A 15,001-nucleotide genomic window follows, 5' to 3' on the forward strand; every position below is an offset into this window, starting at 1 on the left:
TCGCTTGAATGTTTTCTAAGCCAAATATTTTAGAGTTTAATCAAGTCAGACTGTAAAATTCTTGTTATAGTATATTTTTACCTTACTTAGAGTCCTTCCATATCATTAAAATCTCTTCACATTTGAGTCCTTTTCTCGAAATGCTAGATGGAGAATTAACAAAGCAATTAATTTGACAATGAATTTACACTTTTCAGCGTGATTAGTATTTGATTTGATTTTTATTGCGTAATAATAACATGACAGTATGAGTAAAAAAATACACAGAGTAGCAATAGGACATGCCAGATAGCCAGAGGCTAGAGTCAAGGCAGCCCCAGCAAGCAGTAGGAAAAGAAACAGAATCAGCGATAAACGCACACTCCGGAGCACCAGAGTCAGGAAGGACAGTCCCAGGACGCCCACAGGCGCTCTACCAACTTCGCCTTCAGCTGACCCGGAGCAGAGCCCGCACAATCACTCAAAAATTTATTATATAATTTCATTGCACTAAAAAATATCGATCTCTGTCCCTTAGAAGACAAACACTTTTTCAACTTTAATTGATTTTTACTTTTTAAACGGGTATCTTGACAATGATCTATCATAAAATCTTGCAACTCTTCCATGGGGAAAGAATTTGTTAAAAACATTAGCAGGCGATACTGGAATAAAATTTCAATTGGCATTATTTTTAAAATTTTAAAATTTTTGGAAACTGTTTGATTTGGTTTAAAATTGAGTATTATTCTGATTGCCTTTTTTTGCATGATTAAAAGTTTGTTTAAATCAGTTTTGTTGCCGTGGCCCCAAAACTCGATTCCATAAATTAAAAGAGAATAGAAAAAACTGTAGTACAAATTGATCATGGTTGATTTGTCTAGGTAGGGGCGAATGAAACGTAATATTAGTAATATGTAATTAAGTTTTTTGATGAGACTTTGGATGTGTTTTTTAAAAGTCAAGTTGTTGTCTAACGTGATACCTAAAAATTGAGTCGAATCTTTGATTTGTAGTTGAGAATTGTTTAAAGAAAGGCTTAGATTATAATTTTGAGTGTTTTTAGACGGATTTTTGAAAACTACTTGAAATGTTTTACTGTTGTTTAAAATGAGTCTGTTTGATAGGCACCATTCATTAATAATATTTAATTCCTCTTGGAGTTTAGAATTATCTGTTGAAAATATATTGGTGTCATCTGCGAATAAAATACAATTGATTAAGGTTGCGAGTAACTTATAGATCCCATTCTAACTACTACAGAAACAAGGCTATCTTAGAAGCGTGCATTGTGTGGTCTCAATTGTAGCTACACTATCGACACCATACTGGCACCCTTTAAGACAGCCATAAGATGAGGTGGTAGTATAAGAGGCAAATTTATGATTTATTTCTTGTTCATAACTCAAAAGTATAATGTACATGACATCCTTTCCAAACTAAAATAAAATATTAGATTTTTAATTTGATTTTTCAATTTTAATAAGCATGATATTCAACATAAATAAAATCTGTTCACATTCATCATACATACTTACCCAAACAATAACACACTTTGCTTTCTTTCAGGTCAATTAAACATAATGATAGTGCTAAATTTATAATACATTCCAATATTTGTGTATACTATTCCATATATTTATCATATTCAAATAAGTTTCAATATTTTGTGGGCAACCTATAGATCCCATTCTAACTACTACAGGAACAAGGCTATCTTAGAAGTGCGCATTATGTAGTCTCAAGTGTAGTTACACTGTTGTGCTAGTAGAAGAGGCAAATTTATGATCGATTTCTTGTGCATAACTTAAAAGTCTAATGTACATGACACCCTCTCCAAACTGCAATGGGATATTAGGTTTTTAATTTGGTTCTGATTTTTTAAATTTTAATAAACATGATATTCAACATAGGTGAATAAAATCTGTTCCAATTCATCACCCAAACAATAATAACACTTTCCTTTTTTCAGGTCAATTAAACATAAAGTGCCAAATTTATAATATATTCCAATATTTGTGTATACTATTCCATATATTTATCATACTCAAATAAAATTAAATAGTTTGCATTAAATTCCCCAACAGCTACTCAACACTGCCACCATTCTGACAATGGGAAAATTAACATATTCCTGGATCTGCCTATCTTGCCTGATTCTTACGCTGCGTAAAACAAGTGCTTTATGCTTTCTAGGAAAAACTAACAAAATACTGAAACATCGAGAATGATAGTTCAGTTCAGACAAATGCTAAGGTTACAATAAGCCAAGGGCCAGTGTGCATCTCATGTTCTGAAATCAACTAATGCTTTCAAGTACCCTCTAAGCTATCAATACGGTAGTTGTCTTGACATCTCAAAGCTGCTGTACAAAGTACTATAAAACATGACAGTTCTGAAAGGATACCGTATAAAATAACAAGTAAAAGACAGCATATGATACAAATGACAAATATTGCTGTACATTGTATTGCATTGCAATACAAATTCCATTGCATTTATACATTGCAATACAATTATGTACATATTGCAAAGCAATATGTTTTGCATTACAATACATAATGCAATGCATATTGCATTGCAATATGTATTGTAAGTGGAATATGTATTGTAATGCAAAATTTATTGCATTGCAATATGTATGTAATATAATATTTATGCATTGCAATATGTATGGAAATACATATTGCATTGCATAAATACATTGCAATACAATCACATATGTAATGTATTGCATAAATACAAATGTATTGCATTGAAATACATATGAAATATTTATGTCATGTATTGCAATGCAACACATGACATAAAAATGAAATAGAAGACATCAAAAAATCACTTATAGGACACAGAGAAAACCTTTGACATCTAACAGCAATGCATTCATACTGTCAATAAACTGCAGCTTTGCCTGTCGAGTGGATCCTGTCAATGAAGGTTCGAGCTTTTTGAAAGAGTCGACAAGAAGCTGGTGATGAGGTTTACCTTTCTGCTGTTCAAGTAGCATCTCCTCCAACCGCTTGTATTGGTCCTTCAACATAGCAATGACTTAAAACTAACCCAGCAGAGCACAGGCTATGTTATCTTCTCTTCAACACACTAAAGATGCTTCTCATTTTCTACAAGACTAGCCTATATATATATAACTCTCAATGTTTGTGTTTTGTTGATCCGCCCATCTGCCCAGTTGTGGCGATGGCACTATGTCCGGTTGTAGCATTTAAAATCTCACAATGAAAAATCCACTTTGGAGAGGATTTGATCTTGGAACACCCAGTTTTGAAACCGGAGATCTAAATCACTACACTACGATGCCCAACTGACCGTAGCAATGAATGATTGTAATGACATTCATTACACCTGTTAAAATAGCATACCGGCATAACGACGTTACATTACAGCCAGCTGGCCTCACAGCTCAAAGCCTCACAGCCTGGCATGGGTAACAAAAACAGCTTACAAACAGTTGCAGGTATCGTAGTGTAGAAGTATTGTAGTAAGTAAGGTAACTTCCATTGCGAGTTATTCTGAGATTGGTGTGGCGCCGTAAAGGAACCGATTCACTTCTTTTACAGCATAGACAGCAGTGAATGTTATAAATGCCAAAAAGGATCCGTCTCACCGACTGTATGACAACAAAAACTAAGAGTACATCTTCCCTTTAGCTAGCACAATATATTTTATACAACCTCAATAGAACCTGCAAGGCCAAACACAAGGACTCCCTGGTTCAGATTTGACCTGATGATATGAATCCACTCCATAGACAAAAGTTACTTACAGGGTAGAGGGCGATCAGATAATAAAGGCAGCCGGTTATGATGTCACAGAGGTCCACATCAAATACCTCAAAGAGTAGCAGGTTAAGAATTGGCTACAATAGAATACCACAGTGTATTTCCAGTTGGCAACATTTATTATACTTTGGAACTACCTCCTCTCACGACTCATAGTTTTGGGACGATTGATATTCTTTGCTCATGTTAATTTGATCAGTCGGAAATGTGTAATACCATTTAAGCTTTTATCTATCCCACCCCAGGTTACTTACCGATGATCTACCTTGAAACATAATTTCTTTATTCCATTGTAATTAAAAATAGACCAACCATTTACCCAGCAGTCAAGTTTTTGGAATTTCAATAACCCAAGAAACTTATTTCCAGCAAGCTGTTTCTCCTCATACTACTAGATGACTAGTTGAAGGCTATCGACTTCATCTAGTAGTATCAGGAGTATCATATAGTATTATGAGTACCATCTATATACTCTTCCCTTAGAATATAAGAATCCAAGTAAATAAAATTGGGTCTCACAAACTATGGTTCCCATTTGGTAAATTGCTGTTCTGATCGGTAGCTGTGACCTCACCGCACTCCACCTGGCACCACACGCACGCACACCTGTAACAGCACCTCACCTGTCATCTACCTAAAGCCTGGTTCCCATATCGATTGCGATACTCCGGCGGTAACTTGTGCATCAAAACGTTTGCGACGTTAGGCTCGGCGGCATATGTTCACATATAAGCTGCATCGCTAAACATAATCGCGTAATCAAATAAAATGTTCGCTAGCCATGCCGTTTCTATAATTGTGACATTCACCCGTACAGTGCATTTCGGGAAGGTTTTGCCTGCAGCCTTCTGCGAAATTTGAACAGCGCTAAACTATTGCGATGCCGCCGGCAACTACCGGCGGTACCCGGCTAGTAGGTTCCCATTTCACTGCCAATAGCCTGCGGTGCTGTCGCCGGTGCTTTGCGACGTATACGGGAACGAGGCTTTACCAGTCACTAATTAGTATGACTAACCCTAAACAAGCAAAGGTTACGGCACCCCACCTGGCACCTGCCTTACCTGTCATCGGTTAGTATGACTACCAAACATGCACCTGTCACTGCGCCTCACCTGCAAAAATCCATCCAGCCTAGCTCTAATAGCTAAATTTGCATCTTTCTTGTTTGCTACATGCATGGCCATCTCAGATAGAAACTCAAATCCAGACTTGGCTACATCGCTGCCAAATCTACAACACAACTACCTCGGCATATTCAAATTGTCTCATGATAAATAATTCTACAGTCACGAAACTCTACTATAACAATTCTGCATCAGAGAAACATAGCAGCAGAAGTTTACTGAACCAAGCGCAAGAGAAGTAAGGCTCGTATGAATATGTGCCAAACAACCAAGTGACACGCCTGAAGGAAGTTTTACAATCAATGAAGCACTCAATGTGGTAAAACACACTAGTATTTGACTGAACAGAAAGGGTTAAGTTGATTTCATTTATGGTACAGATTGACACCGTAAAGGTTGTAGTCTGAATGTTCTCGACACTTTTCAATACAGGATTAGACAAATTTTTAGAACACCAAACTACTTATATCCCAATCTGATGACAACGAACATTGCTTACCACTTTGAAACCTATAATTCTAGTATATACAAGCAGGTCCTCTTATCCCTAGACAGTATTAACAACTCTCCAACAATTGTGAAAGTGCTCAGGATAGCACAACTCCTGTTGAACTGAATATCATTGTGAAGCTTCAACCTAGTAAAATTGAGCATTTTAACCTGCTTGTACATATAAGCAGGTCCCCTGATCATAGACCGTATTAACAACTTTTTAATGACTGCGAATGTACTCAGGATAGCACAATTCCTTTTAAACTGAATATCATTTGGATGCTTGTAGAACTAAAAAAACCAAAAATCAAATAGAATGAATAGTTATTTTTACACATTCTCTCAAAGAAGTGATGGTGCAAAATCAACTGAAGAAACAAAAATTACATTAAACCGAGATGAATAAATGATGTCTTTTACGAATGGAAAAACAAATGGTTTTAGTATAAAACTCTTATCGCTGATGAGTAGAAACTTTCTAGCTTTCTCTATTTCTGAGCCTCCATTAATAAGAACTCCAATCTACATGTCATTGGAAACTAATGTCGTTTCAACAGCCATTTTTTATTTCTCAGCTAGTTTGAAACTCTGTCAGTATTTCTGTGATATCTTAAAAATTAGTCCAATCGACTTGAAACTTCCCAATTATACAGAAAACATATGACTCATGAAGCAGCCAAATTTTTTATAATTCTAGCTGAACCAAAATTGGCAGCAAACGGCAGCAAAGTTTTATCAGGCACAGGATCTGATGAGAAAACAGCCCCCAAAATTATTACAAACCTACCAAGTGTTAAAGTAGCAACCAAAACTTACCTTGTGAAACTTAGATGAATGGAGGATAAAATTGGTTCTAAGAGACTGGGAGGTAGTTCGAGTACCTTATCGGGGCGTAACTCAGAGACAAAAGCTAGCAGTTTATAATACAAGGAACATAGGCTAGGAAACTGAAGGAGAGCGGCATCCATTATAGGCACTATTACAGTGAGCCCGAGAAGGACAACCTCCGTAGCCGTGACCGACATCTCCTCTCCCGTCTCTGGAGGTAAAAAGGGAGAGCTCAATGACCCCATTGACAAACTCGCAGGCCATCTTAATACTTTCAACTCTTCGTATAATCTTAAGACATGTTCCTTACACTCTGACAAAATCGAGATGCGAGTTTATACAAACATGGTATGGTGCACATTAGCTTACTCCTGCCTATAACCTGAGAATTACAAACAAAAAAAGCACCAAAAATATCAACAACTTCGGTATACACTTTTACTTCATTCAGGAGTATTTGAACTCATTAGTAATAAATTCTTACACCGAAAAAGATATGGTGAGGTGTATGCATAGGGCATTCATATGGTGAGATGAGTGCATAGGGTGTTCATATGGTGAGATGTATGCATAGGGTGTTCATATGGTGAGGTGTATGCATAGGGTGTTCATAGGGCATGCATAGAATGTTCATTGCGTATGCATAGGGTGTTCATAGTGCATGCATAGGGTGTTCATAGAGCATGCATAGGATGTTCGTTGCGTATGCATAGGGTGTTCATAGTGCATGCACTGGATGTACATAGTGTATGCATAGGGTGTTCATAGCATATGCATAGGGTGTTCATAGCGTATGCATAGGGTGTTCATAGCGTATGCATAAGGTGTTCATAGTGCATGCATAAGGTGTTTATAGTGAATGCATAGGGTGCTCATAGTATATGCATAGGGTGTTAATAGTGTATGCATAGGGTGTTCATAGTGCATGCATAGGGTGTTCATAGTGCATGCATAGGGTGTTCATAGTGTATGCATGGGGTAATTATAGAGTGTGCAAAGGGTGTTAATGGCATATGCATAGGGTGTTCATAGCATATACATACGGTGTTCATAAATTAGGCATAGGGTGTTCATAGTGTATGCATAAGGTGTTCATAAAGTATGTATAGGGTGTTCATAGATTATTCATAGGGTGTTCATAGTGTATGCATAGAGTGTTCATAGTGTATGCATATGGTGTTCATAAAGTATGTATAGGGTGTTCATAGTGAATGTATAGGGTGCTCATAGTGTATGTATAGGGTGCTCATAGTGTATGCATAGGGTGCTCATAGTGTATGCATAGGGTGCTCATAGTGTATGCATAGGGTACTCATAGTGTATGCATAGGGTGTTCACAGAGTATGCATAGGATGTAAATAGTGTATGCATAGGGTGATCATACCAGTGTACCAGTTATAATTATAGAATAATTAAAGCAAACTTTGAGATGAATAGAACAGATGATGACAGGCAAGCATGGAGTCGTAGAGGCCTTGTTGATAGTGGTTAGCAATATGAATCTACAATGCATCACTGAAAAACATGCCCTGAAAAAATCCTCAATCCTCATTGTTTATGGACATTAGTTGATTGCTTGTAATAAAACGGGTTTGATTGGCAAATACTAAAATTGCAGTAAATGGAATCATTGCAGGTCTTCCTAGCCAATAAAATAATGAATGACCAGCACAAGACAGAGAATTTTGACATTTAACAAAATTAAATTGGAAAACACCATGAATACACCAGAACAATAGCGACAGTCAATAGTTAAAGGTATTACTATTAGATTAGTTATTATTTATTTAAGTTATTACTATTACATAAAATTATTAAAGGTTGACATGCAACGAAATTCACATTACAGTTATTTGGTATCAAAAGGTTCATCGTGTCTTAGTCTGCGGTGTTGTAGGTGCAAAATATGTGGAAATGTGATTACAAGCTCTTAAAAGCTCAAAAACGAACATTTAATCGCCGCCATCATGAAACCGCCGTAGATTGGAATCAATTAATTTCTCTGATGTACTCAAATGATTTGGTTATTGTTTTGACACATGATGTTCTCACGTGAATTGAAAGTCCAATAAAAGGCTCAATATAAAACTCCTCGTAGCACTAGTTTATGACAAACACTTCGGGTTTTGCCGAAAAGCCCTTACCAAATATAGATGCTCGTTAGTTTACAGTTTTGTTTCAGCTTGGTCTAATCGTCTAGTCATAATCTGATCATGTGACCCATACTTCCTGCCAAACAGCGCGAATAATTTCTGCAGCATTTTTGGACTATCACAGGTGACCAACAGGCTCGTCATGTTTATCACAGGATGATATGCACTCCTTTAAGCTGAGGTTAAAAAATTAAATGAATTTTTACAGTGGGTTTTGAGATATCAGTGCTCAAAATGACAACTTTACAATGATGATGAAACAGACGCGTAAGGACAATAGAAATGGTTTTATTGAATGCGTGAAGTATATTTGTGAAAATATTTCGACGAATAAGGTTGCATGAAAGTGTAAACAGAAGCCATCTTGTTCAGTTACGTCCCATTTGAGCCGTTTTGGAAAGGGATTCTAATCTACGGCAGTTTCGTGATGGCGACGATTAACTGTTTGTTTTTGAGCTTTTAAGAGCTTGTAATCACATTTCCACATATTTTGCACCTACAACATAGCAGAGTAAGACATGGTGAATCTTTTTATACTAAATAACTGTAATGTGAATTTTGTTGCAAGTCAACCTTTAAGGTATTACTATGCAAACAGAAACTAACACTCCATTGCAATGGCAATACAGTAACATGTATCAATACTGAGTTAAGAGTGGATACAACAATGGGTAATAACACTCACCACTGAGACCGAAATCAACTAAATCTTTAGACATGAGGTTCAACAAGAGTTTAAGAATAAGTGAAACATCTTTAAACTTGTCCTCTTCAGCATCTTCATTCCCCTTCCGAGCTCCTGTAACAACCATATCTACGTAAAAGCCACAACGCTGCCATCCAAGTGAACTTTGAGCAACACAAAAGCGTAAAAATAGCGATTTGCCTAGTTTTTGTATACCTGGTTGAGTACAGTCACTATGGGTTCTCTTAAACTATCTGGAACTAATCACGAAAAATATTTAACAAAAAATAAAAAAATAAAAATGAAGTTTCAACTACAGCCAGTGAGTATAGATTTGCAACTATTACAACTTCACACTGTACTGAATGTACTGAATGTTATGTGCCAAAGATGGTGAGAGATGGACAGGAAGCAGACTAGAGAATACACAGAGAGTCACTATCTATAGCGAAGAGATCAGTCCACACACTCACAAAGCCACTATCTATAGCAACGGCATATGTCTACACACTCACAGAGAGTCACTATCTATAGCGAAGGGATATGTCCACACGCTCACAGAGAGTCACTATCTATAGCAAAAGCATATGTCCACACACTCACAGAGAGCCACTATCTATAGCGAAGGGATATGTCCACACGCTCACAGAGAGTCACTATCTATAGCAAAAGCATATGTCCACACACTCACAGAGAGCCACTATCTATAGCAAAGGCATATGTCCACACACTCACAGAGAGCCACTATCTATAGCGAAGGGATATGTCCACACGCTCACAGAGAGTCACTATCTATAGCAAAAGCATATGTCCACACACTCACAGAGAGCCACTATCTATAGCAAAAGCATATGTCCACATGCTCACAGAGAGTCACTATCTATAGCGAAGGGATATGTCCACACGCTCACAGAGAGTCACTATCTATAGCAAAAGCATATGTCCACATGCTCACAGAGAATCACTATCTATAGCGAAGGCATATGTCCACACACTCACAGAGAACCACTATCTATAGTGAAGGGATATGTCCACACACTCACAGAGAGCCACTGTCTGTAGCAATGGCATATGACTACACACTCACAGAGAATCACTATCTATAGCGAAGGCATATGTCCACACACTCACATAGAGCCACTATCTATAGCGAAGGCATAGGTCCACACGCTCACAGAGAGCCACTATCTATAGCGAAGGCATATGTCCACACGCTCATGGCAAACTATATAAGTAACCTGCAACAATAAAGCAAGCAGGCTTGTCTAGTAGTACAACAATATAACATTTTGTTCAACATGCCCATATGGGAGTTGTCTACCACCGCTAGTGCCCTCGTGACATAAAAACTTTAATGTGTTTAATGTTTGCTACATTGAACATACCAGATCGTACACACATACAATATAAACAGAAGTAAGATTTCATTTGGACAATAATTTTATTCGATGGTTGATGCTTTACATGAATTCCTTTCAGTTAAGATTAAATCACGGACAAATAGTTTGGTAAGACAACTCCTCATAAACTAATTTTACTTGTGGGATATATTGACTATGAACCCCACATTGTCATTGTGTGTCTGTCAGTCTGTCTCTGTGATTGCTATGCAAGTCCACATTTTTAGCCCATTTCATACAAACTTTGCACACATATACTCTCTGCCTTCCACCAGGTCGTTAAAATATTTGGTCTCAAAACTCCATCTGGTTCCTTTGAACCAGCCACTTAAACATCAACCTGTTGACTATCTGATTGTAAATGAAAAAAACCTGGGGCATCACCAAGCTTACAGCTAGTATTGACTAGAGGATAGAACAAATATAATATGAAGTGTGAAGGATATCACACGACATTACAGCCTGGCATCAAATCAGCAATTTGAAGTAGTGTAAGTGATGGAAGCATTTTGTAGTTCAGAAAGCTTGCCATTAGAGAATATAGAGTCACTGTTACATTTGTCTATTTTATTGACCAGCGTTACAACTATTTCTTTGTTATTATTTTATATAATTTTTATTACTAGTACCCCGGCAGCTTAGTGCACCGTGAGAAATAGTCAGGTGAAATAACTCTATGTCCAATTATTCTGGAAATCAAGAGGGAAGTTATCGGTGTTGTTAGAGTGTTGGTCTACCATGCTGAAAGTCATGAGTTCAAATCTCACACAAGGCAATCCTTTTTCCTAACCTCCAACCGTGGCTTGGCCCAGTTGAATGGACACATAGTAACGACCACCTCTAGTCTAAATACTTACATGTATCTACCAATACTTGGCGCACTTACCGTGGACAACATTGATATGCTGTGTGTACACATGGATGGCTGCCAAACATTGTTCATAGAGTCGCTCCGAGGAACTGCTGTCGAGGCAACATATCATGGATGAGACAACTTCGCAGAAGACTTCGAGAGAAAGTTCGACCATCTGCTGATCATTGTGGTAGACATCTATAAACGCAACACTCGTGTGAAGCTGAGTTCATATGACGGTATGAGCATACAGTGTGATCATATGACAGGGTATGAGCATACAGTGTGATCATATGACAGTGTATGAGCATACAGTGTGATCATATGACAGGGTATGAGCATACAGTGTGATCATATGACAGGGTATGAGCATACAGTGTGATCATATGACAGGGTATGAGCATACAGTGTGATCATATGACAGGGTATGAGCATACAGTGTGATCATATGACAGGGTATGAGCATACAGTGTGATCATATGACAGAGTATGAGCATACAGTGTGATCATAATAATGGGACCTTCTGGTGATTTCATAACAATACTTTTCATTTATGGCATAAACTCCTTTTTCCCATAATCTCAGACCTTGATACATATTATACATATTTGAAAAGCAAATTTTCTAGACATTCTGTCTACCACCAAAGGTTCACTCTAGTAATAAATTCTGTTCAATGGTCACCCATTATATCCTATCAGGTCAGTCTAGGCTTATGGTGTCATACCAAATACTAGGATTCTAGAAATACTCTAAAAGAACTTAAAACACCACCAGTTAACTTTTATAAAGCTGTAGTCTAAAATTATGTCAAATTAAGTTGCGTTTTCCACAAACTTAAAAGAAGATTTGTTCTGGATTTTCGTACCGCTTTATGCTGAAAATGTATCAGCATGTATAAAGCAAATATCAGTTAGTTTTACATAATCTTCTTATCCAGTACATTCTGAGCTTTCCTTTGATGTGCATATTGTTATAATTCACATAATACCGACGGAACATATGAATTAACAACAAAAGTTGTGTTTACTTCAAGTGCTCCCATAATTGTGATCACCACTGTAATACATGGTACAGTAGGTGACCACTGTAATACATGGTACAGTAGGTGACCACTGTAATACATGGTACAGTAGGTGACCACTGTAATACATGGTACAGTAGGTGACCACTGTAATACATGGTACAGTAGGTGACCACTGTAATACATGGTACAGTAGGTGACCACTGTAATACATGGTACGGTAGAGATGTGAGCTGCCAGAGACACTAGCTAGGATTCGGGTAGCAGGTCAGGGCAGAGTAATTATCGCTAATCTAGCAAAGCCAAATTTTATTTCGATAACAGTTGATAGGAAATTTCCTGAGCTATGACTTCCTGAAACGTATAAAACAATGAATTTATAACGATTTATTAAATGTCAACGTAAGTCTGGCATCATACAAAAACGGCAAAGGAACTGATGAACAGCACAAATGCATTCTCCATGCTCAGAGTAGCGCAGCAATATCATGCTGACACAAATGCTCCATATATAAATTGCTATATAGTAGTCTTACATGTACTGCTGAACATATCTAAGAAAAATACACACAAGAATATTGGCACAGGAAGCCTATGGCATGATGCGAACCGGGGCAGGACAGACCCTAAACATGAATACAGAGTCGAGAGGGAAGGAGAAGGGATTAAACCAATGTAAGAAAAAGGCTCATATGCTTGTTTCAGTTACAAAGATTCTAGCAGTGTCCATAAAAATACTCTACTAACTTGGTTTCTGAAAACTGTTTTTATTCCTTAGAAAATGTCAACTGATACTTTTTATTTTCAAATAAGTTCGTGTAATGAATCTATTTACTACTACAGTAATACCTTGAAATATGAGATCAATGTGTTCCAGGGCCGCGTTTGTTTGTCAATCCACTCGTATCTCAAATCAATTGTTCCTATATCAAATAACTAAATACAAATGAATCCATTTCCATCTTCGATAAAAAAACTTTAAAAACAGGATATTACAACAGACAAATTTGTTTTTAATTGTTCTAATTCAGTGCGTACGCTTACACAATTACAAATATGTAGCTAGTCGTTATGATATTACAAATATGTAGCTAGTGGTTATGATATTTCAAATATGTAGCTAGTGGTTATGATATTACAAATATGTAGCTAGTGGTTATGATATTACAAATATGTAGCTAGTGGTTATGATATTACAAATATGTAGCTAGTGGTTATGATCTGCAATGAAATGTAACACAATTATGTAGTACATTACTGTGCAGAGTTCTTACCTTTGAGACAGATGGTAAAGGCTAATGGCGGTGGAGGAGACTTGACGACCACACGTTCATTACGCTACACTTTTGTAACACAAACTTTAAATTCAACTTGAAAAAATTTAGTTTACTATTCACACCCTTAAAAAGTTTTAACCTTACAATAAACTTAATTCTAATTTTATTTGCGTTTTATTTTTATTTCCTTCTTCTGGCCTGGCTCTTTTTGCATTTATTTAATAGTTGCTTTTGCCTTCACTTTTAGCCGGCCTTTTTAAACTCTTTTTGATCCGACGAGGAAGACTGAGCGATGTTGTTCTCTCGCACACTTAAGCACCTCGCTGCCGCATCGGAGAGTATATCATATGCTCGTTCGTATCTCAAATTTGTCTTGTATCTCAAAGCAACAAATTTACTCAGAATTTTTCTCGTATCTCAAATTACTCGCATGTGGGAACATTCGTACCTCAAGGTATTACTTACTGTACATGGTTTATAGATCAAATACTGTTAGTTGTTACAACATTACAACAATATAATATTACATATATACACACCTAATAAGACAGTGGTTGCCTGCAAAGAAGGTTCAACAATGTCAAAGAGAGCAGATTGGTTGACGAGTCGCGTTGCTTGGCAACAGCCAATCAGAATCTCGAGACTGTCAATTAGTGCCTCCTTTAACCGAGGCTCGTCCTTCCTTTTTCTAAACTGTCCATCAGTAGTGAGCATAACCATCTGCTCCATCGGCTTCTGTACCATCTGCATTATACAGGACGATGTTAGCATATACTTACCCTATACAGTGCATGTGTCTGGACGATAAATACGATAGACAACTGTCAAATAAGACCAGCAAAATTGAGGCAATTTTTTATGAATTTATCATTTGTCGGTTGTATAAGATAATTGCTAAATTTATTGTGTTCACATTTTAAATAATTAAAAAATGATGCAGCCTTCCGCTGATTCTTCACTTCGTTTACTGTAAACATTGAATAGCCTCTAAGATCGTTTTAAAGGCTGGTCCACACTATATCACCAATGTCAGCATTTTTCTTTCAGCGTTCATCGTCGACTATGCGCACCGGGGACCGATATCAGCGGCGAAGCAACGTGAATATGTCGGGAAAGTTAGCAGCTGCCAAACTTGCCTGAAATTCTGCTGAGGATCGACCACAGCTTGTACAATGTGAACTATTTTGGCGCTGATTATAGCATGATCGCACTATATAGCATGATTTAATTTCATTTATGATAGTTGCTGCGAAATTGTATTCGATTCAAGCACACAAAAACAGTTTCTTCATGAAAAAGGAGAACACTACGTCACGGAGTATTTGCTGATGTAAACGCGGATGGGTATGTAATAGTGTGAACATTGTTATCATCGACGATCACCGAAG

At 37.2% G+C, this 15,001-nt stretch overlaps 1 protein-coding gene across 1 annotated transcript in view; it reads right to left on the reverse strand.

Moving 5' to 3' along the window:
* Nucleotides 1–2,729: 2,729 nt before the first annotated feature.
* The window catches only part of LOC137407749 (exportin-4-like), a 56,298-nt gene continuing 44,026 nt past the window's right edge, over nucleotides 2,730–15,001 (reverse strand). The window contains exons 17-23 of the mRNA XM_068094131.1: nucleotides 14,153–14,357; nucleotides 11,345–11,509; nucleotides 9,059–9,172; nucleotides 6,209–6,431; nucleotides 4,889–5,006; nucleotides 3,761–3,853; nucleotides 2,730–3,010 (exon numbers count right to left, since the gene is read on the reverse strand). Coding sequence (XP_067950232.1) covers nucleotides 2,819–3,010; nucleotides 3,761–3,853; nucleotides 4,889–5,006; nucleotides 6,209–6,431; nucleotides 9,059–9,172; nucleotides 11,345–11,509; nucleotides 14,153–14,357 — 1,110 coding nt within the window. The 3' untranslated portion in view covers nucleotides 2,730–2,818. The remainder of the gene's footprint in view (nucleotides 3,011–3,760; nucleotides 3,854–4,888; nucleotides 5,007–6,208; nucleotides 6,432–9,058; nucleotides 9,173–11,344; nucleotides 11,510–14,152; nucleotides 14,358–15,001) is intronic.

This window comes from Watersipora subatra, chromosome 11 (assembly GCF_963576615.1).
Source record: "Watersipora subatra chromosome 11, tzWatSuba1.1, whole genome shotgun sequence".
Lineage (NCBI taxonomy): Eukaryota > Metazoa > Bryozoa > Gymnolaemata > Cheilostomatida > Watersiporidae > Watersipora > Watersipora subatra.